The 24,958-nt window shown below is 37.2% G+C and overlaps 1 protein-coding gene across 3 annotated transcripts in view; it reads right to left on the bottom strand.

The window, feature by feature from the left end:
- Positions 1–24,958, bottom strand: part of VPS35L (VPS35 endosomal protein sorting factor like) — a 48,036-nt gene that overhangs the window by 2,514 nt on the left and 20,564 nt on the right. For all 3 annotated transcript variants that reach the window (XM_033517822.1, XM_015642504.2, XM_033517823.1), the window contains 11 exons: positions 24,492–24,572; positions 23,601–23,663; positions 22,454–22,539; positions 21,371–21,451; positions 19,020–19,083; positions 16,949–17,047; positions 16,081–16,158; positions 14,851–14,965; positions 4,814–4,953; positions 3,206–3,371; positions 1,297–1,415 (listed from right to left, as the gene is read on the bottom strand). In XM_033517822.1, coding sequence (XP_033373713.1) covers positions 1,297–1,415; positions 3,206–3,371; positions 4,814–4,953; positions 14,851–14,965; positions 16,081–16,158; positions 16,949–17,047; positions 19,020–19,083; positions 21,371–21,451; positions 22,454–22,539; positions 23,601–23,663; positions 24,492–24,572 — 1,092 coding nt within the window. The remainder of the gene's footprint in view (positions 1–1,296; positions 1,416–3,205; positions 3,372–4,813; positions 4,954–14,850; positions 14,966–16,080; positions 16,159–16,948; positions 17,048–19,019; positions 19,084–21,370; positions 21,452–22,453; positions 22,540–23,600; positions 23,664–24,491; positions 24,573–24,958) is intronic.

Here is a 24,958-nt window from a genome sequence, read left to right as displayed (position 1 = left end):
ATCTAAATCTCTCAATGACTTTCACTCAACAAAGCAAAACAAATGGTCCCTCCTTTTAAATAAGGATGGACAGAGAAGCAAATCCAAGGCTGCAGAGGCAAAGGCAGGCCAAGCACCTCTATCTGCTGCTTAGCCTTAAATCCAGTTTTCAATGCCACAACAGCCTCAGTGAATTAACACGGGATCTCCTTACTCAAAGTGTGCTTGAAAGGGGAAAACAACAAAAAAAAGGCCTTTCAGAAACCATGAATTTCAAGTCCTACAAACATTCTTACTCACAAATTCCATACAGGAGTCAGATGCAAAAAACTCCCTAATATACAACCCACAGTCCTGAAAACTTTGTTTAAATTTCCTTGTGGAAATTCTTGGACATTCTTAGCTGTGCTAGAATGGTTGTTTCTGCTGCTACTGTTCTGAAAAAGAACTACTGTTCCCTGTGCTGATGTGTACAATGATGTAGAGGTTTTGAGCAAAGGATATTTTCATCTTACATTTCCACCATTGCTCAAGGAAGGACAAACAAGATAGGAAAAGCAAGGAAAAGGCTAAACTTAGCACAGTGTCCTCCCAGTATGTATCACTTAACACATTCTGTATTGGCAAACACTCTGGGCTACTGTGCAAACAGCCCATCTAAAAAATTCCATCAAATCAATCATGCCCTGCCCTCCCTTCCAGGCCACGAGCCACAAGCTTTCTATCAATAGAAGCCATCCAGAAAGGGCTGATTGGGAAGCTGTGGAAGGCTCTGTTCTCAGAAACAGGTACATTAACAGAACAGTGGGTTCTCATTATTGCAGTAAACATCACTCACCTGCCTTTCACATACAATCCATTAAGCTAGAGTTGATCCCTCAGAGCCTCTGAAATCCAATCAAGAAATCCAATAAGCTGCCTAGAGTTTTCTTTATTTTATATTGAACAAATATACTAAAGTCAGAGTAAAGACAAAACAACTATTTCTTCCCTCTGTACCTCCCTCCTGACATCATCTTAGTGCCTGGGATCTGAAACTTTTATAATTACAGGTGGCCTTCATTGTATTTTCCCAGTAATAGACTAACTGTGAATTCTCACTTTGCTCATTACACAACTGGACATCATTTGGTGTCTCCTCCACAAGCCTGCCTATGTGATGGTCTCACTTTCTAAACAAGTAAAAACACCCAATTTCCTTTTGTTTTGAGGTCCCTGAACCTTTTGAAAAGACCAAGTCCTGGTCAAAAGCAGCCTATTTCTTCAACTCCAAATTACTTTTGGTTTTGTATTGAATCAAGCTGAGTAAGAACATACCTCCTCCTTTCCCAGGGTTTTCAGATGATCCAGGATCTGTGATACCACTGTTTCACTCAGTTTATTAATTTCAGCCAGGAACTTGGAGTCTCCACCATACAGAGTATCATTGGAATCAACTGCAGAGATGAATTAAGCTTAGGTCTGGTTAAAGAGCTTTACATTTATTTGCTGTTGAAAACATCATCTATTGATAGAAGAGCACATTTGGAAGCCATAAAGTGACCCTCCTCCATGAAACACAAACAGAACTATGTTGTCTAAGTGCCTACACTTGGTTGCCTACTATGTCTTTTTGATTTTAGGAACCAAATACTGAGAAGAATTTTTTAGCTTAAAGCCAGTTCTGTATTCCTGGATGCAGCCTGGCTCTCACAAATATCTCCTAGACCTAATGTTAAGCAACATATAATGTCAATTTTCAGCTTTTCCAGAGAGACAGACTCCGTTCTCCCATCACCTTAGAAGAGTATGGCCATCATCTTCAATGGCAGCAGCACTTGGCCAAACAATTTGTATTTTATTTAGTAAAAAAACCCCAGTTTTTCAAAAGAAACTGCATTTTAATTTTTTTCCCCTTAAAATAAACCCATGATTACCTCAGAGTCATGGATAGAAATTCAAAAAGTGTATTTTCAGTTTCAAAGACCTTAAAAGATTCTTGGGAGGGAGAGAGCTCTTCAAGTTTTTACAGCTTATATAATTGTGATTTTAAACATGTCTTTTGCCCTAATTTATTTACATTCTATTAAGAAATAGGGTAAAAGAAATTTTTAGGTTTAAGTGTATTCTAGGTAAATCAGAAAGCATGGAAGACAAAAGATAATGCCCTGTTCCCAAGTAAACATCATTTTAAGAAGCTAAGGTACATGGTCCACCTAGAAAAAAAACCCCATGGTCCTACTACAGGGGAAAAATTACTAATTTATATTTCCATGCTTGTCTTCATTACAATCTAATTAATTTAGATTTCTCATCTTGGGATTATGCAGCTATTTTGGTCACATAAAAAATGGAGAGGAAAAAAAAGCTACAGCACACTTCCTTACAGAATTTGAACAGCAGATTTACTACAGAGTAGCAGTTCCACTGACAGGTATTTTCTGTGCTGCTAACTGCAAGAGGTATTTTGTCATGGGCAGTAAATCTGACAAATTATTCACCAGAAGAACTGCAGAGCACATTCAGCCTGGCCCTGTTAAAGTCCTGTGCAACTGAAAGAGAAAGTCAAACCATCTTTGTCTCTCTGACCATTAATCTTCCAGGGTGCTTTAAAAGATTTTTATTTATTCCTCTACCTTAATTTAGTAATCTATAATCAGAAGGCAAATACTCAAATTTTAGAGCATGTCAAAATATTCCAAAAAATATTACAAAAAAGATGACAACTATTTTACAAAACATAAAATCTTTAGAATTTTCTAGTTATTCTGAATATTTCTGTAATTTACTGCAACTTCCAAAACTGAAAGCCTGCCTTCAAAGCACCAAATACATCATTTAAATAATGAAGACTAGGCTTTACATTCTGAAAACTGGAGTTGTTAATAAATGTGGATGAAATACCAATGATAAATATAAATCAAGTTGATACTTCAGACTTAAATAAAACCCTTCATATGCATAATCTTTACTTGAAAAGTTCACATTTAAAAGCATTTGCACCAACACCACCAGAAGCAAACTAAGTAACCCACTCTGCACAGATTCACTGCAAAGAACAGATTGCACCTGTTCAGAAGCCAGCTCCTGGGATTATTCTAAATTACAATACCTGGAACTGGACAGAAAAATAATCCATTCTTTGAGACTGATTACCACTGGTCTTCATTAACTGGCTATGGTGATAAGACAATACTACAAAAGTCCTGGTGGAATGCAAGGAGCCAGAGCCCCCCTTAGGTATTACCTTTATCTACATGGTAGATAAATGCTTCTTGAGTCATTGCAGACAGCAGATGCAAAACATTAGTATAAATCCTGACTTTGTCATCGCTGTTATCCTCCCAAGTATAATCCTGGATCACATTTAGTAATCCTCGCACAAGAAACAACACTCCTTGTTCTGGATGGTCCTACACAGAAGAAAAACGATAGGTCAAAACCAATACCACAACCCTGGAACAAAAACAGGATTATTTGCAGTCATTCAGTGGTGTTGAGTCACAGTTTGAGCTCTATAAAAGCAGAACTACAATATAATTAAAGCTGACAGCTACTTTTCTTAAGTGTGCTTCCTGCAAATCCTTTAAATTTTTTTTCTAGTTTCCATCTGAAATGTCCATTTGACCCATAATCAGAACATGATCCAGGAAGCCTCCACAGAGGAGGCTTTGAAATGCTTTGTTTTGTAGTCATGGGGGAGCAGTACAAAATTAATTGTCAGCTTCTTAACAGCTAAGCCTCTAAAATTAAACAGTGGGTAGATTTTGTTATTAAAATCGTATCAGTAAGCTGTAGTGTATTACTCATATAATTATGAGTTTCAGAAGAACACCTACACTGGGAAGTCAGCTACAGACAATCAACAATCTCTTCACATGAAATGAAAAGAATGACTCTGCTTTACATAAGCTGGGGGCTTTTACAAGCAGCTTTAATACTGCACTCGGCTAATTCCAGCTGGCAGTTGGAGCAGTGGCACTGAGATACACAGGACAAATCACAATCCACCGGAGACACTTCCTTTTGATCTTCTGTAAATAGGGAACAAAGTCAGGGAAGCTAGTTTCTGAATCCTGGCATCTTGTTGCAAGATGTTTTTCATTACTGAATCTGAGAGGTTGTATCAGTCCCTTCTTCAGTCACCTGTGTGCTGCTGCACCAGACAGGCAGTCACAGCAAAAAGGAAGGAGAAAACCATAAGGGAGGAGGAAAAACTCCCTCCAAGAACAAGTGAACATACTTCAAACTTCTTTTTCTGTTCCTCCAGGTTAATTTACAATTTCCCCTCATTTTTTACATATAGCTGAAAATATTGGAGGGAAAATTACATCTCTCTCTAAACTTGGCAGTTAGTTAAAAACTGGAAGGGCGTAGAATAGTAGTACTTTGTGAAATATTCATCAGAAGAGGAAGGTTATGCCAAAACACATCTTCTAATTATTGTTTTCACTCAAATAATTAGGCAACCTATTCCAAAGTAACTGAACCTAATAGGAACTAGAGCTCTATATTTTTCCCCTCCTCATGTATTAGGGTTTTTTGAGTACTTTGCTAATAAACCAGTACATGTTTACACAAGTAGATATTTCACTCTACCCCAAATCCACTTTTAGTGAGAGGTGTTACTGAGAGTGGCAATGCTGTACCTCCACCTCCACACAATTGTTCTGCCTCCCCATTTTGCATTGGGGTGAGAGATTCTGCAGCCAATGAGCAGAACAGTCTGTCTTTTCACAGAAAACTAATCCCTCCATCTCCCACTCAGGAAGCCCAGTCTGCTCTAAATTTTTAAACAGGAAAGTCAAAATAGTCCATACTAAACCTATGTGCTATTCATACACACTCAACTTACCGGAACAACTAATAATGTGGAAAAAAAATTACAAAGGAATTCCAGGAGGAAGGCATCAGAAGGTCGCATCTTCCCATCTACACTGATCATTTTTGGCACTTCAGGAACGAGGCTCACTGCAGCTTTGAAAAAAGCATCAGCTACAAAATAAAAATAGAGTTGCTGTTATATCACTCCAGCTGTGATGGCAGCCATGCCTGTGACCCAATGGCTGCTTTGAATTTGTTTCAGATAGAGTACAGAAAATGAATGTGCTGAACTGCAGAGAAAGCCAAGACTCAGCAGTGGTCTACTTGAGAAACAGGCTAATCTGAATTTGGTGTTTCTCCAAAGGAAGTTCCCACATCACCCAAGACTTCTGAAATTAGAACTCTTCTCCTTTGCATAACAAGGAAACACCATCATTTCATATGTAATGCATTTATAATAAGAAATTAGCACATGATTCAAAATTGACTTATCAAAGAAATGCTTATGATGGGAGAATGGGGAATCCAGTGGGGGGAAAAGGTTCATGCTATCTTGTTCACCAATTCATTCACAAAGGCTGTTAAAGTTCTAAGGAACTACAACAACTTCATTTTTCTAATTATTTATAGTCACTAAAAGTAAAATAATCCTAGTACCATAACCTGGGGTATTGCTGGTTACCTAAATAAAAGGACTTTTTCCAAAAATCACAGTACAGGAAATAGAGAAACCATCCAGCATTACAGCCTTGGGAAAATAGCTATTAAGAGGTTTTTCATAACTCTTTATCATGTCTCTAATCTTACAAAAATATAAATTCCAAACAATAGAACATCTATTCCTCAGTTTATTAATATTCACAAATTAAAAGCAATAATATTTTCCCTCTTACATTAGAAGACCTCCCATATATGCTGAGTTCACAAAACATTTCTGACAGCAACACTGTTTTGCACTTTCTTGGCAATATTTCAGAATCTCCAAGTATCCACATCCCACTTGAGTTGTTGAGCCATATACTTTTCAAAGCATCCTTCAGAATTAATATTGTATCTTTATTTTACAGGAACAGAGACCCAGGCCATGTGATCAGGTTTTATCAAAGGCAAAAGGAGAATTCTTGGTGAAAGCCAAGAGGTGTTACATGGCTGGGATGGAGATACCACTGACAGGCAGGCATGGGCATTTCTAGGAGTGCAGCTTGCTCTGGAAAAATTCATTTGAGACTCCATGCAAATGTGCTAAATATAGTACCAACTGGTATCTAATTTAAGCTTATGAGGAATACCAGGGAAACATGTGCTTTGGAAAAACTGTAGTTCTCACTCTTGTTTCTTCAGCACACAAGTGCTCAATCCCTCCTGACTTTTAAGTGTTGTGCTTAGAATGCACACCCCTTCCATCAAACATTGTCCTTCCTTTTATTCTGCACATTTGTTTTGAGGTGAAAGAATGTTTACTTCCAACTTATAAATTTAGACAGCCAACCCAAAGGAAGGTAAGTAATCTTTCTCTCAGGTTTATTTGAGGAAGGAAGGCAGCAGCAGATGTTCATTCTAGCACAAGTAAATGAATTGCTGTCACTTCCACAGTTGTCTCATCAGAAAAAAAATAAAAGTGCACATCCCACATCACCATACAGTAAAACATGTGACCAGACAAATGAAAAAATGTGCCTTAGAGAATAGTCTGCATACCAAAGTACCCATGTCTGTGCAGGGAATGCTCCTGCCTTCTGAAGTTATTTCATAACAGGACAAGAATGACCTAGGTAGCAATCAGCATCCACAGTGAAAAAGAGCTGCTCACCCTAATTTACTGCCTGCTCTCCCAGCAATCACAATCCTTCACATTCTCCTCTAAACTTCTGCCACACTGCAAACCCAAAACCTCTTATCTTCAATTTTAAATCCTGAAATTTGATTTAATTTACTCTCCTTGCCTCCCGCTGTTGCTGTGAATGAGAGCTGCCTCCTCATCTGCCTGAGCAGCTCCAGAGCCAGAGCTCCCTGGTCCCTTGGGATGCTGAGAGCAGTGCCCAGCTCCCCTGCAGGTGCTGCCCACACCAGGGACCTGCCTGTGCTGCCACAAACTCCCTGAGCTTCCCCCTGTGTCCTCCCCAGCCACAGCAGTGACACAGCTGTGCCCCATGGCCACAGGGCCACCCTGCAAACCCCACACTCTGTCACCGTCCCAGCACAATGGGGACACTGAGGCTCTTGCTCCACCACACTTTTAACCCTTGTTCCTTGCCTTTCTCCCCCTGCTTCCCCCACTCAATGCAGCAAGGCAAGCCAAACAAGCAAAACACCACAAAACAGTTGTATTTCACTTTCATGCATCCAGAAGAACTGGCAAAGGAGAGTGTGTTCATTTTGCAGTTAGTTCTGCAAATCTGTGCTAACCATGAAATTGTTTTATGCTGGAACACTAAAAGCACATTTCTCCAAGGTATATGTGCTTCATAAGAAGCAAAAATAAATGCATATCAGTGCAAAGGTTTTTATTAGACTGCAGAAAATGACCTGTCCTCTAAACATTAGCATCCTGGCAGAGAGGTGTCAGAGTTATTATACTCATTAGATGCTCTGAGTTTGGAGAAAAGGCTCACTAAAAAGGGTGTCACAGCCATGCTGTTTTTTTCAAGTATGAAATAAGCATCAGTGTTTAATTCTGAATTACATTAATTATGAGATTATGCAATTATGGTTTCTCTGTATCTTTAAAAGTCAATTTTTAAAACTATTACTGTAGAGATGTTTTAAAACAAAACCATACATCGCTTTTTCTGGCTTCCAAAAGATATAAGGAACCACTTAAAAAGCATGGAAAACCACAGCAATCTTAGGTTCTTGATTAAAAAACCAAAAAGAAGATAAAAAAGGCTTCTTCTGATGAAGGATGCTGTTTTCTTATCTGCCTAAAGTACAATACTGCTTTCTTAAGTGAACCACTGTTAAACTGGATAAGGCGAGAGCAGCCTGTGCATTACAACAAATCACCATGATGAAGCCTTTCCCACTGCTGTTAATATCTTGTGCAGTGCTCCGAATGTAACATACTTCATGCTTCACTAAATTCATCCTTTCACTGCAGCTCCTTCATTTTGGTTGACCATAATCCTATAAATCTTTCCCCCAAGCATACATGTTGACCTTCAGGCTACAAAAACTAAGTCTTGGATATCCAAGTCAGCACTTCCAGAAATAGCCTCCTAAAGAGGAAAAAACAAGTGAAATTGGTGTTGAATGTTCTGCTTTTGACAATATTCATGATGGCACATGTACACATGTTTAATTATACCTACACACAACTATATGTACCTCCATATATTTCTGTGTACCAACCTCTCTCTATATAAAAATTGGGCTTGCACTGTATTTCCCGTTTCTCTGACAACCAATCAAACTGTACGAATTCAAGATTTCAGCAGACAAAAATAAGGAGGAACAAGGTCAGAGATGGGAAAACAATTAAACTCCTTAAGTCCACCTTCAAAGAGCAAAAGGGAGCGAGGTTAACATACCTACCCCAAGTATTTTTAGTCGCGGCTACAATTACAGCAGGCTAAGTCCACCCAAAGGAAAAAACCAGGGACCATGCACATCTTCTGCATTCCACACCACTTTCCTGTCTTACAACACTCAAACCCAATTTAATACTCTGAAGATTTTGCTTCCACATCCAACAGATGTTGGAGATTTAATGAAGCTTGTACTCCAGTGCAAAAAATGATTGGGAAAGAAGTGTGGGGGTTTTGTTACATTACTTTTTCTGTAAAATAAATTAATACATTATTGTTTTGACAACCAAGCATTGTAAACATTTGAATCTCCTTCTTGTCACATTGGTGAGGTCACTGTGAGATATTGTTGAAATGTGGTTTTCCTTTGAACTACTGCAAATTTTTCTCTGTCTTAAAGATCTCTACACATCACTTCCAATCCAGAAACAACCAAGACTTCTTTGAAGGAAGAAACTAGAAATTAGAAACTAAGAAATTAGAAAATGAATGCACTGCTGCTTGGTGAGCTGGAATGTACTGTGTTAGTTCATACTATTTCACACTATGAATTAGCTGCAGATAGAAAGGTAATTACGTGGATGAAGCTTTGTAGAGCCAGTTTTAGGTGAAGCTTGATTAAAGATTACAAGGCATTTGTACTTTGGAACAAAGGCACACAAGAGGCATAAGTGGAAGATCCATACAGGGCCATCAGACAGTATCAGAAAGGACACTGGACAGAAGATATTTTACTCTTAAGGTGTGATGAGTAAATGCAACACACACCCCACCTCACTGCCTGCCCTCCCACCCAGAAAAAAAACCAACCCAAAAACCAACCACAAATTACAGCCTGCCTCTCTAAATTCTACGTAATCCCAAAAGACTTGAGGTACCACTTCAGCAGCACTCTCTATAGAGAGCTCCACCAATAGTATTTTGTAATACTGAAAATTTTGAAATAATAAATGCTGCAGTTAAATAGTATTGTTTCTACCGTTATTATGAGGCAAAAAAAAAAATCAAATGGGCAGACATACAAAAAAATGATACAAGGCTGGAAGGTCTGTATGATTTTTGCAGAGAGAAATTGCTCCTCAGCAGTCACTCAAGCCTTCCAAAGAACCAGTGAGATTGTGTTTAGAAGTAATTCTGTTAATAAATACTTAGATTTTAAAAAAAACTTTTAATATTTATCCTTATAGAACTGACTCTTTAAACAACTAAGCTGAAAGAAAATAAGGAAGAAGGTTCTCATGAGGGTACACAACTTAACAAAGGATGGAGTGGATGGGGAAAGGAAAGGGAATAAAAAAGTTTTCAGAGTGAAGCAAATTAACTACTGGATTCCTTAAGGTTTTGCAGAGACATGTCCTCAGGATGAGCTGGGAGGTGAGAATGTTTGCAGACTGGTCTGGAACGTGACTGCAAAGCATCGCAGATGGATCTCATGATTCTGAGCAGTAACACAGCAGATGAACTCTAATATTAGTATGGCATGTGGAGAAAGAGACAACCCTTGCTATAGCTATAGAAAGAGAAGCTCTAAATAGGTTATTTACACTCATGAAAGATTTTGGAGTCATTATAGATGGTTTCCTGAAAACTACATCCTAAACAGCTGTTGAAAAGGCGTGGCAATTACAAGAATCACTAGGAGAGTAATGGAAAACTGAGGAGTCATTGTATCATTTATATTGCTGTTGGGCATTTATACCTGGAATCATCTAATCTAGTCCTAATCTTCCCATTTCCAAAGGCACAAAAAGAGAAAAAAGATGCTAGGGCATGGAACTGTTTTCTTATTAGAAAAGGCAATACTGACAACAAATTCTTGAGGAAGTTACCAACTACATTATCTCATAGCCACCAAGAGTAAAAACCAATCAGGAATGACTGAATTCTGCTCCAGCAGATCAGCTGCATGCTCTGAGCCACTCACCTAACATCTAACATAAATGAATCCCTGAACATTAGACTTCCAAGTAGCAGGTAACTCACTATAACTGTGGAACTCACTATCACATGAAGTTACAAAGGCCAAAAAGTAGAAATTGATTAAAAATATTAAATTTCCAAGGACTGGTCCATCTATTTTATTAAATACCATGGTCTGGGCCATACACAAGCTTTGTTGAAGGATTTATTAAATCACCTGCACCTGAAAGCCAAGAAACATCATTCTACATTATTGTTTCCTTAGTAGATGCTACAAGACACTTTCAAAAACAGGTCATGGGCTAGACAGACTTGAAGAACTGACAAACTAATATAAAGTACTAGTCTGAAGAGCTTACAGAGAGAGATGTCACCTCTCTCACATCATATGGAAAAGTGATTGGCTGGGATAAAGAGAGGAACAAGAAAAAGCTCAGGGGAAGTCTCCAGTTGTGGAAGTCCCAGGTAAGAAGAGGTCACAGTTCTGTCCAAATGAAACAACACTTAGCATTGCTAGTAAGGAAAACAGTATGACATCATTCTTTTCCCAAAGATCTTTTACTGCCTTCAAGGAAAGCAGTATTTAAAAACATAACAGAGTCACTATATACTATTCTCACCAGAGAAACATGAGCCAAGTAGTATCTGTAATTAGGAAGATCTCTTCAAGTTCCTATTTCTCTAAATTCTTTACCTCAAATTCTCTGTTTATATTCTTCAGATCAATAAAGAATTTGGGAGATTAAGAAGAAATACTAAAAATTGTTATCTAATGGTACTGAGAAAATACTCTAAACCATTATTAGACTATAATTTAAAATTACTTATTAGATATTCCATACCATAATTTCTCCAGAGTGTTACTGAAGCCTTTAGAGAATACTCATGGAAAAGTAACATTTGCTGCAGTAGAAATTATTTTTACAATCTACTAGGTGTAACTGTGATTTAGCCACAGCTGGAAAACAAATACCTAGAAGAATATAAAGCACTGTATGCTTCAGAATTAAAATCTGCATTTGCTAAGCAAAAAGGTCTACAGCAGTTGATCTGAGGGACAGGCTGTCCATTTTTATAAAGTTTAATGTTTGACAATATCCCAGTGAAATCAGTCAGACAGAATCAGCTGAATTACCTTATTCACTCAGCAGGTTATTTCTCAAGTGAGCCAAAATTTCACATTTTAAAACAAAAATGCTGCTCAACACATATTACCAGAAAGTTATGTCATCTCTACCCACCTGCTGAATGCTGTGATCAAACATTAAAAACTCATGCTGTCTCTTTTTTGACAGACAAAAGTAGCATTTCCACAGAGAGGAAATGTGTGCAATAAAAATCATATCTACATCTCAGAAGTCCAGAAGAGTGACACAATGGAGCATGCATTTAATCTCAATTTAGTCCAAGCACCCCCATGACAGAAAGCATGACCAATGAGAATTTATTATTCTCTGTTGGCAGCACGCAGTGCTCAGTGGCTCAGCTAAGAAAAATGAAAAGCCCATCTCTGTAAAATCTAGCATCTTCCTTTCAAAGGTGGGCTCTTAAAAGGCTCTCCAGAGGTACAAACTGTGCATCCAGGGAAAATTCACCTAAAACATTTTAAACATAATTACAGATTCATTTCATTTAAAGCAGGTCTTGGGATCTGGAGATGAAAGAGGCAACAGTCATTTTTAATACATTCTGAACACTCCCAGACAGACATCCATCAGTGTTTTAATGCTGGAGTTTCATGAGCCCTTAAATTCACAGTTCTGACCCAACTTCATTGTCTTAAACAAAATCTATTCAATGAAAAATTAAAATTTTCTAATACTGAAGTATTTGGATGAGTTCAAACACATGATTTGATTAACAGTATGGCAAATCCAAGCAAGCAAGGCTGGGATAAAGGACATGGGAGCAGCAAGACACAAGGACTGGTGGTTATGACTGCTGCCCCTTGAAATTGGGAATGAGGCAAAACCCAAACTTTTCCAGCTATAAGCAGATTAGCTGTGGCTCTCCAATTGCTGATAGTTTATCAGTGTAATCCTCAGACTCATAAATTCATTTATTGTTATGACCTGCACATCCTCCTTTTTCAAGATAGATACATTGGCAATTTAGAGAAATCTTCTATTGCCAACAGAAGTTGTGGAGCTCAATTTTCTTATGTGTTTAAGTGAAAAGTCAACTCACTGGACTTCCCACAGAAACTTAAAACTGAGAAAAATCCAAGACTTTATCTTGCTACAAACACCAGCTGGAACCTTCAAGGAGGAAGTGCACACACAAAACTCATGCATGCACCTCTGCTGACTGCACTTTTGGATCAGGTACATTACCTTTCAGCTTTATTTCTCTTCACAATTTTAAACCAATTAAGCTAATTCAAATCAGTATGAAAGAAAAGTTACAGACAAGGCACAGTTTCCCTTCCTGGCCTAATGCTATCATTAATGGCACACTCTTAAATCTTCATGCTGCATGGGTTTTAGTAGAGCAGTGTCTAATTGGCATCAATTAACTCAGTTAACTGACTGGAGTGAAATTTGCTGTTATAAATTAATCAGTACTTCTTACTTCCTACTCATTCAGTTAAAATACAGATTAAACTGTGTGAAAAGTAACTTTCAAGGACACATTATGTGACTTCAGTGCATCAACATATGGAAAGACAGTTCACAAAAAATGTCCCAAGACAGTGTTTAACACATGCTAAATTACTCATGCAAGTGACATGTCTCTGAGTACAAATTATACCCAGAATAGCTTTGCTAGGGGAGCAAAAAGTGAATAACTATAAAACCTTGGTAAATGAAGTGAGTTACTGAACATCAGTTTTGCTCTTGCTGCATTTTAACAAAAGCAGAGATTAACCAAATGTTCCTCTCTCTAGTTTGTGGGTCTAAAATTCAGAAGAGTGTGGCTAATAAACACACATTTTAGAGACTGAGTTCATAATACCTTGCATATCTCTGCTACTTTAAAAGATTTCAGGATAGGATCCTGTTAATTTCTTAGTGAGTGCACTATTCATTTGTCAAACAACAGCTGTGGACATTTGTAAACCCTCACACTGAAAAATCTGGACAATTGCTGGGGCCCAGAAGTCTCAACCAGAAAAGAACTGGATCACAAAAATAGTGGAAAAGCAGAAAATTCAAAAAAAGTTGAAAGATATTAAATTACAGAAGGGGTCCCAACATGGTCAGGGAGTAATTCTCGAAGACCAAATATTAAAGAAAAACTGCTTTGCATTTGCTTCCAATAAGGGAAGCTCTACAGCACAGAAACAATAATGAAAATTGACATAGGGAATAAGGTAAGCTGGTCAATTAAATAAAACACCATAGGGAGAAAAAAGTGAGTCCATTTTATGTAAACCCTGAAAGAAACTGCACAATGCTAACTGCACAACAACAGACTTTGCAGATCTTTTATTTGCACAACAAACTTGGACACAACAGTCAGCTTTACACTAAATCCCTCTGCTTTGCTGTATGGGCAACATCAGATTCAAAACAAAGAAATACAACAGTCACTGAGCACTAAAAAGTCTTAATCAGCATCCTAAGTCAGCTTGTTTGTGCAGCTGGAACTTGCTGGTAAATGCAGAGCTTGGAAAACAAGCTCTCATGAAGAAGCACAGAGCTAACACAAAAAATTCATAGCCACAACAAAAGACATTGCAAAGTAATCCAATTTATGACTCTCACAGCTCCACTGGAAACATGTAAAGGAAAAGCATTTACTATTTGAGAGCAGACATTTAAAGTCAGGATTGAAACTGCAAAACAAAGGATGACATCACTTTAAAAAGGATAAGAAAAATATTACAAACAGAAAACAAAACTACTATAAACAGTTAAAACTATATGAAGATTTTTGGAATAGATAACTGACTTCCATTTGTTGATGGAACATGAATGAGATCATATTAAATGGTGATACAGACTTAATGTTCATTCTGCTGCCAGAATAGCTCCCATTTTTTCCCCAGAATCACTTTTGTCACAATCTCCTATTACTTAACACCGAACTAACAGGATGGCTGAAAATGTGCTCAGGCATATTTCAATCAATAATTCAGATCCAAAAAAAGAAAATATATTTTTCAGTCCTCATATGATCTGATATTACACCATTGTTTCACTCTGATACAGTGGCACATTTTCTTGGCTAAGCAATTATCATGCAGGTGCTTTAACAGCAAGTTTCTGCTGTCACTGACCCAACCTGGAATTCTTTTCCAGCTCATTGGTGAATTTTGTCAGTCTGTGAACTACTAAACAGATGCTTTCATTTCTTTTTTCAATTATAATACAGCACATAATTTGTGATTAGAGAGCTTGCATAATTACACAGGAGAAAAACTTTCCATGCTTCCCATAATTTAGGACAACCTACCTCATGGCCAGGACTATGTCAACCACAGTCAGCTGTCTTGGCTCTTAAAATCCCATTGAAGAGCTGCTTTAATATGGCACAGTTTTGCTTTAACAATGCTTGAAACAAAGCTGTATTTTAATTCCATCATAAATATACATATGACTTAGGATATCAAACATGTTATTGATAGTTAGAAATATTTCTGAAATAAGAGAGCCTTTAAGTAGATAAATTCATGCCTTACCTTGTGAAAGGCACTGATTTGCCAGAGCAACCTGTCCAGAGTGCAGATACAGATTAAGACGTGTGAAGATGCTGCTCAGAGATGGAATTGTAATGAAGCAGAAGGCAACACAAGCCTAAAGTAAATTTTTAAAAAACTGAATAAAATTCCTATCTCAGAGTTATAACAATCTTTACTGATTTAATACATAATTAGGAATCAAAATCTGTATGTCAGTTTTGGGAAAGATTTTCAATAGAAAGAAAACATTATGTGAAGCCCAAAATCAGCTATTTTAAATTTCTAATGAGTATTTCAATAATTACATATTTTTTAAAATTGTTATTATTAAAACTGACTCTCTGTGACTCAAAGAGTTCCTCTCTCCTCAGGAAACCACCCTGCAGGACCAAAAGCTGACTAGAAAAGCAGACTAGTGTCCTCAGGGAGAAACCATTGGCCAAAGTGGTGAGAGCAGGTGCTGTGTGTGCACTGGGAGGTGCTGCAGCTGCAGACCTGTGGGCACAGCCCAAAGCCCTGGCTGGAGCAAGGAGCAGAGAGAAGCTGCCCAGTGCCAGCCCAGCCAGCCTCTGCTCAGGGAACCACACAGGTGCCATGGACTGGAGCCCACTGCACACACAAATAGCTTCCCACATGAAGACAGATGGACACATCTTGCTTGCCACATTTCAGGTAAGAAGAAGGGAACACAAGCAACCTGGATATCCTGTGATGGCCTGTGCACAATTCAGAGCACATTTGACCATTTCTATATACACTCAGAGGCACTAAAGCTGAAAGGAGGACCTTATTTAAAATTCAAATTCTGATTTCAGCATACCAACACTGATATTGTGAGACAGAAGTCTGAATATATTTTATATCCCATCTCCCATTCTCTGTGTCTGAGATACAAAGGAATTTGGTATTTTATTTCAAATATAATTTGAAAAGCTGAGCTTTCCAGAATTCACACAAACACCTCTCTGATAAACCTTCCTTTGGAGGGGGAGTCAATCTTGCTGCTCTTTTTCAACACAAAGCTGCTATGAGATGGTTTGGGTCTTTTTTTCCTTAAACAGCAACATTTGTCTTTAGAGAGGAAATACTGCTTGTAACAAGAGAAAATGGGACTACAAACAGTGTAAAAAAATACTAACACACTAGTTTTGCAAAAATTATAAACTTGGGTGGCACCAGACAGTATTATCTTCAAATAAAGCAGGGTCAGAGTTTATCAGTCCAACCTACCCTGACAAATGCAGCAGTCTTTCTGGAATGATTTCCTTTCATCACCCTTCTGGTTTCCATTGCTAGCTGGTTCACAGACTACACACAAAACAAAAGCAAACCATTGAGAAAAATGCACATCCTCAGTGGCAAATAACAACCTGCATGTTTTACTGCATGCATTTACACAACATCCAGTGTCCAAAGGAACCCTGATACAGTGTGTCCCTACTGTGCTATTTACCTTTACTGGGAGAATTTTAGTGACTGTTCCTTAAAGCAAATATGACTCAATTTGTGAAAGTACATTTGTTTTAATCAAGCCTTTAGATTATCCTTTCCTTCCCAGCTATAGTGCTGTCACCTCCTTTGCTAGCATAACAATCATGATTTCTAGCTAACACAGATTAAAAAAACATAAATCAAAAAAACAAAAGTATTTAAGGGAAGATATAATGTTGCAATGGAATCAGATGCAGCTAATGCTCACCTGTGACTCAATATAGAAAAGAGATTAACCTCCCCAATCACAGCAGGACTCTGCCTGGATCTGCAGCCAGACACAATCTAATCTTTCCTACATGAAAGATTATAGAAGAGGCAACCCAAATTCTGAATGTACAAAGGTGCCATTTGTTTCATTATACATGAAATCTCTTGCAAGATAGTCTGTTTCTTTGTTGCACTGATACCATGCATGCCTGTCAAGCAAGAACTTCAGAGTGTTTAGGGGATAAAATCAGAGATGAGATCAAAGTTCACTTCAGAAACACCTGATTAAAACACTTCAGACTTATTTTGCCATAGACCAATAATAATCTGAGCAGGGAATGGGAGAATGCAATTATATCCCCATTTATTAAGGAAATGTAGATAAACTGTGTCTTACATGAATCAGCTGAACTAGAACAGGCTCCAGATTGCAGAACATTGATCTGGCTTCAACATAGAAACTCAGCTGCTGTTCAAAATCACGGCCAAATGAAACCTATAAAAGAAAAAAGGCCCCTAGATTTTACCACTGTAGGCCTTAAATATATGTAAAACTGCATGCAGATAAACCACAGATATTCCAAATCAAAACCCCCATATATTGCTAAGGAGAAAACCCAGCAGTGACAACAAGCAGTAGTCACAGAATCTCTGTTCTTTTAACTGTCTGCAACACTTGAGCTTCAGGGAAACATGAAAATTTTACAGTTTTGGTTTTTTGGGTTATTTTTTATCTATACTCCACATGATGGTCTACTTTACAGATCAAGTATCTTTCAAGAAAACAAAATTTAAATCCTAGGTTTGTGAAGTGTTTTTAAAACTGGCAGAACTCTTGATTCTCTATGGGAGAGACAAAGGCTTGGTTTTGATCATACTTAGAAAGCAAGACAAAAAACCCCAGAAAAATGGAAATAGATCTGTGAATCTGTATTCAGATTTCTCTAATTTCTAGTTGATAAAGGGGCTCCAACAGAAAATAGCACTTTTTCCTAATTAGATAAATCAGTAAGAAAAGCAGGTTTTCCTTGAGTTTGGTTAATAAATACATTCTTATATATTATGGCAAAAGCCTTTCATTAGGGCAAGAAAGAAGTCAAAAAACAACCTTTGTGTGAGCATAACCCTCTTCCAACCCTGCAGATTTAAAAAAATCCCAAGTGCTGTCAGCTGGAGTGTCTCAGCTGTCAATTAAAAGCAGAGCATGAGGAACAGTCTCCAGGCAGTCTACATTTATGTATTCTATTGCTTTTTTTTTTTTCTATTAGAAGTAAAGGTTGCATTATTTATCATTTCTCAAGTCACATGCAAAAGGATTTTTTACAAAATTAGAATAAAATTTACATTTAATCCATGCAGTAAAAGATCAAAGAAACTGCACAAGAAAACAAAGGATTGCTTCTCACATTACAGACAACTGTCTTTGCTTCTCCTCTATTTGTATAACTGCTGATTCTTGAGTTCTAGTCTCGAGAAAACCTACCCAAAAATATAAATTTTTCCACCAAAAAGACTGGCTGTAAGGATGACTATAACAATTGCTTTTCCCTCCACATCTTAATTTATGTTGGTTTAAATTCATAGCTAGTCATTTTGCTGCTATGGGATTTTTTTCCCCCTAAACCAGGACTATCAAGACACATCATATTTTGTTCAATGCAAGAAATCTTCCTAAAGGAAATTATACTATATTATACTGCATGTAAAGCTTAATAAAGCAAAACTATATTAGAACATTAATCAGCAAATTATTATAGCTGAAAAAAAGCAACAATCTAGAGAAATCCACAGAACTGGAACAAAGAACAAAGAGGACAAGTAGACACAGAGCCTGTCAGCTTTATGTGAAAGAAAAACCAGAGATTGAGAGTACACAGTTAGAGAATACAAAAAGCTTGAGAAATCTCAAAACCAACAGAGATCAACAAAAGATTTATTAGAATAAGAGCAAGGGATGGGTTAAAAACTAATTTCAAGACAATACACCTGGGGTTCTCCTGGGACTACTAATTTAATGAAATAAATCTTATTTCTAAATCAAGATAAACAGAGATAGAATAACAAAAAAATTACACTTATTTTGTATTTTTGAAAGTTGGTATTGGTTCCATTTAGAGCTAAGTAGGGAACTTCCTTCACATAAACCAGTGACCTCTCTGATGCTTCACTTGCTGTTTAACTTTTTAAATACATGCTCTGTTTTACAGGAGATTTACAAAACTAGCAGAAAATACAATGAAATAAACAACATGCGTACTTTAAACTTTCATCTTGCACCATATCAGCTTCAGCACTGTGTGACATTTCTTTAAACACTTATTTCACTGAAATGCACTGTGGTTTACAGTGGTCTTAAGCAAGTCAGAGACTGGGCTCTGGTTCAGCCACACAGGCACCTGTTCCTCAGGGATGTCACAAAAATAGGAGCTCTAAGGTGCACACAACAGCTGCACACAGCTGGCACTCACCATTTTTATGAATCCATTTATCAGAGCTGCTAACATTCTTTTCTCATCTTCAAGTGTTAGTGCACTAGAAAAAAAAATATTTGGTAAATTTTAGAATATTGTTTATCCTGTTCATCTATAAAGGTTCAAATGATACATAATATTTTATAATGTTTTCTGTATAAAACTAATTTTAATGAGAATATCACCAAGTCAGCCACAAATCAAACTAAATTTGAGATTTTTTAAAAAAGGAGAAATTGCTGAGTATCTTTAGATTCTCAACAATTCAGACTTTGGCAAGAGGAGAAGGAAGCTACACTAATGTTTTTTATTGTGGCAAACAAATGGCTTCAGTCTTGTGTTGCAACATTAGAACTTGAGTAAGAACTAAGTCTAAAATCCTAAAGAAATTAGTACATCTATTCTTCAAAGAAAGTTATCCAACTTAAGGAGTAAAGTTCTTGAAATACCTTTTAAATATTATGCACTGTAAAACATTAGTTTATTGTTTAGTTTGGGGTTTGTTTTGTTTAAGGTTTTTTGTTTTAAATAACCTTGCCTCTGAATTTAAAAAATAATTAATTTCACCTTGCTACAGTGCTGGTTTTCTTCATGTTTTAGTAAGAACTGAACTAAACTGATACGTAAAAAGGAGTTTATTTTCAAAACTACCACAGATACCTATTCTACACCAAGAGTCCAAAATCTAATTTGAAACAAATTTACATCACATAAAAATCCAGTCAGTAAAACCTGTTTCACTGAAGAGGGATGAACAAAAAGCTAAATTACAATTAACTAATACAATTTAATCCCTTTACTATTATATGCTTGGCTCCAGCTTTGACCTTTAGTATATCAGTTACCAATTTCCAACACAGACACCAGATGGGAAGAGAACAATAGTTTTACTATACAAATTCAGTAAGGGAGGAAAGCAAACCTCAGCATGATTAGCTCATTAGTGCATTGCCAATCAAAAGAGTCAACTGATGGGCTCTGAAAGGCTCAGAAGGCTTGTAATGAGATCTCCAGGTCACTAATAGGTTTGCAGTTCAGTTGTGAATCAGACCCTACCAGTCTACAGGCTGTTATTCTCCAGCAGCTGTTACAGGGGTCAGCGAGCCCCACACAATGAGCTGGGAGTTTCCTGAATCACAATGCAAAAACACACACAGGAATTGCTTAAAAATAACTGGAATTGAGGGTGATTTAATAAGAGATGTACAACCATCTTAGCTCAAGGAACTGCTGGTTTAAGGGATTTTAAAGGTCCCAGTAAACTATCAAATTGTTTTGGTAAAGCAACAGAGGAAGCACCAAATATGGATTGCTATAAACTGCTCTGTTTTTTTTAATAAGCTCGTTTAGGCACAATATATTGTTCTATTTAAAGGCTGAAGTGGCTTTTAGTGCAACATACAGCCAAATAAGGTACTCTAACCCAAAATAAAGCACTCTAGCTGGTATAAATTGAAATTATATTTTAAATCTGACCTCTTTATTCAATAAATCTTGAATCCATGGCCTATCAAGGATGAGAAAGTTTTAATTTCCTTTGCAGCATCTGCCATACTAAGAGGCTCTGGGCTATCAGAGTGGCAAAAGAGACTGTGCCCTTACAATTCAACCCAAACCAGAAGGAAAAAAAGGTTTGTCCTCTTGAGAGTTAGAATTTGCAGCATTGTGATCCTGGCTGTGTTTTCAATCAGACACAGATTTCGGTGTGATTTTTGCAAGTTACCTACAAACCACAATGCTTTCCCACTGCACAACTGCTACTGGAACAGTGAGGGTACAACAGAGCACAGGGGATCCCAAACAACCTCAGCTCTCAAAGTCAAGGGCAAAATAGAAGAGGAGTAATTAGGGGGAAGATATAGATGATTCAACAGTTTCTCAGTTCTAGCTTCCCCTATTGAAGTTCCTAGAGATCTTCCAGGTAACCTTTTAAACTCCCTTTGTAATGGCTGAAAACAGTGACCCACAAATCTGATGGCAATCTGTGCTTCAGTAACTACACATTCACTTGAATCTCAGAAATAGCTTATTATTCACTATAACTCAAAGATTACATTGGTTTCATTCTCAAAGTGTTTTGAAGATTGGACTGTGAAGTGTCTCTGCTTCACTGGAAAACTACAAAACCACTGCTACTTCCCTTTTAAAATTCTGCTTCAGTATTCAAAATACAGCAGTAATTAAAGAGCAAATGGTACGTGCTGCCACTTCACTGCACAGCTCTTCCCTCAGCACTAATTGGATTCATGTCTTAATCCACCTTGAAACAAACAGCCTCAGAAACATGAAACCACATCAGGCAGCCCAACTTTGCATAAATGAGAGTTCTTAATAGAAGTTCATCTTACTTCACAGAATCATGCATCGTCTTACAGATATGCAGGAGAGCATTGAGTATAACAGGATCCTTTGTTGACTCCTGCTGATGCCTAGAAAGAGTTTTAGAAATAGTGGTGAAAATCCTGCTCTGTCAAAATGGGAAAAAATGAGTAGAATAACACTGGTTTAATGCATAATTCCTATCACCAGCACTGTATGACACTGCACAAGTTTTAAGTTCATTTGTGATCCACAGAACACCAACAATCACGTGGTTAATATGTGTACAATTCTAACAAATGCCAGCCAAGAAATATTATCTTAATATACACAGCTGCACTGCCAAGCCACAGACTCTGACTCCTTAAAGGACACAGTAAGGTGGACATGTGATACACTGAGGCAATCTGAAAACAGCAAAACAACCCTAGATTTACCAAGATATAATATCATTTCTCAGCTACTCAGGGACAGACAGGAAGCATCAGTGCCAGGTTTAGGTACAGAGGCACATGTGCAGAGCAGCTCCATTAAGGTGATTAAGGGGCCACAGCATCTCTCATATGAGCAAAGCCAAGAGAGGTGGCCCTGTGTGCCCTAGGGGAGAGAAGGCTTGGGGGGCTCAGCAGGGAGTATAAACACCTGAAGGGAAGGTGAAAATGAGCAAAGTGTTTCAAGAAACCTGTTAATTACTTGAAAAGAAAAGAACTGCTTGACCTTCAGAACAGTTGAATCTATTTTTGTTTTCTAAGTTAATTTTCCACGGTAGCAATACTCTGTTCTGTACTGTCATAGCAATTGGAATGTGAAATAAATTTCATAAACCAACAAAGGCAACACAAAAGAAGAATAAAAAGCTCGGAGAACAACTATTCTCTTAACCCACAGCAAGTCAGCATCAATATAATTACTTCAACTCAGCTTTCTTTGTGAGCAGTCAAACAGTCCATCAATAGATTAACAAAACTGACACATTTTCTTTCTTCTTTCCAGTACCCTGGAACACCTTCACAAACTAAATAGCCAATATACTGATTCCTCTTTCCTAGCCATCTTTCAGTAAGTTTCTCAGAGCTTCCAGAGTGCATTTCACTTCAACAGTCTCTACTCACTTAATAAAAGATTCCATAATGCACTTGCAAACCTCCACTCTCACACTTTCCTTCTGGAACATATCCAGAAATGGCAAGAATTTCTCCTGAAAGTACAGATATATAAACAAGTAAAATTAGGCATGTTACAAAGAACACACTAAAACAATAAATACCTTGGATAAGTTTTATAAGCACAGCTATTTAGGTAAAACTATTTTCATATTTTCTGAAAACAGTAATTCATCTACAAGGATGAAAAAGTGGAACTAATGGAAAAGGACTGATGTTTGCAAGATGAATCAATTTACAGATTGCAGAGATCTAGAAGGGAACACAAAATACAGGACTGTTTGAATCAAATGTTGCACTTTATTTTTAAAAGCAATCATATGCTTCAAACAGCTGAAAATCATGACAAATTCAGAGATCCATGGGGAAAAATAGGTAAGATATTATAAACAATTAAAATAGTCCACACATCATCAACAATTTCACATCTATCCAGAGAAAGTTAAAAGGTCTAAGACATTCAAATTTCCTTCAAAAAACAAGGGTCTACGTTGTTTAATACACTAAAATGCTTAGTTTCTGTATCATCTCAAGAATATACTGAAGATAAGTTTTTCAGAATTATCCAAGCAATTTGTGAACAAGACTTGGCCCCAAATGCACAGCACCAGTCTTGATTTTCACTCTTCCAATGGTTTCTGTACTTTGACACACACTGTCTGCTGTCTTTATACCTCATACACAGCCTCCAGCCTCTCTGAGCTCCACTTTGTTTCAGTGCCAAGTGTAAGTGCTATGAGAGGGTATGTTAAGTATGTATCATAACACAGAAACAGCTACCAGCAATTACATTAACACACACAAATAAATGGTATTTCATCTTTCATTGATTGTCACTTATGCCACAGTAACAAACAAACTTAGAGAATTTAACAGCCTAATGAAAAAAAGTATAGAAAACTGGAATTGGAGTAATAAGTACTAAAGTAGTAAGCAGAAGAAAGCTCACAAAATATTTCTGCACTTAGCTACTTGACAAAAAGTCCTTGCATTCTGTGAACTTGTAAATAATCTAAATATCCCAGTTAAGGTAAATTATCTTGCAGAAAAACTGCCTAACAGTTCTTAAAATTTTATTAAAGAGAATATCACTTACCACTGAAAAAAGCAGAGCAAAGTCATAGATGTAGGTAATAACTTTCTGAATAATTGACTGCAGCTAAAGGGAAGAAAAAGGAAAAGTTAAAAAAAAGGGGGAAATTATTGTAATATGAGTTAAATTAAGACTATCCACACCAGCGATTATTCTTCTCTAGTTATTCATAGAAAATTGTTTTGAAAGATGCTTTAAGCATTCATCAACGTAATTTCTTTCCCCAAAGCAGGACAAACTATAGCTATTCCTACATACCCTTCAGAACCCATATTGAACAGAGGCTGACCAGCCTGCCCAGGCTTTATTTGCTCTTCACTTCCATAGTTAGGCACATTTCAAATTTAGAATCTCCATGTCCTCCAGCTCTCTGCACTAAAAAACTCAGCCAAATAAATAAAGAAAAAAACCCAAACCCAAAACCCATATTCTTTTGTAGGCATTTTTTCTAGCCCTCAAGTAACCACAAAAACCTCCTCAACTAATCCATATCTCATGTGGTATTCAGTCTCAAGAACTGGACACAATAATTCACCGAAGCCTTAACAATGCCAAGGATAGACAATTTTATGGTTTTCTTCTGTTTCTACAACCTACCATGATTGCCAATTTCCTTCAGCAAACACCACTGTTAATGCAGGAGTTAACTAATGCTACTTCTAAATAGATACATCATTCAGGTTTAGCATTTCTTAAAATTAAAAGATTGATGTGCATGGCAAAAAAGGAGGAATAAATCACACCACTACAGTGTTCCAAGAGGCTTCCCAAATTATAGCTAGTGTTTAAAAATAATTATCTTATTAGAAGAGTTATCAGCAATGCTTAAGAATGAATCCCATTTAAGAAAATGTGTATCAGATTTTTACAGATTTGGCAAAATAAACTCTTTACCTGTGGGTAAGCATCTTCAAATGCTCGATCTGGAGTCATGTGTTTGATAACATCAGCCAGAACTGTATTGACCTCTCGCTTCTGTGTAGCAAAAGCCAAGGGTACAAAATGAAATTGGCACATAAATCGAGTCACTAAACACCAGTTGAGGAGGATAATTTATTTCCATTTGCCAAAGCATCAGCTTTTTACAGAGCTCTAGTTAAGCCAGGAACTTTAACCATAGCTCCAGTAAATCCTTACTTAAACTGATCCATCTGCCATTAAAACGAAAGGATAAGAAACATTCAGTGCTGTGGGGTAGTAAAGCTTCAAAGCTGCATCTTTTGTCCTCATTCATCTTTCATGAAAGGAAACACATTTTTTCATTCCTACACATTTATACAGAATAGTCAAAGCCTTTCCATCTTTAATACCAGACTGCTAACACAGCCACTTATTCTGTATCAGAAAAATTCAAAGGAAAC

This window comes from Parus major, chromosome 14 (assembly GCF_001522545.3).
Source record: "Parus major isolate Abel chromosome 14, Parus_major1.1, whole genome shotgun sequence".
In the NCBI taxonomy this organism is placed as follows: Eukaryota; Metazoa; Chordata; class Aves; order Passeriformes; family Paridae; genus Parus; species Parus major.
The sequence above is the reverse complement of the archived record's forward strand: the minus strand, read 5'-3'. Positions and strand labels throughout refer to the sequence as shown.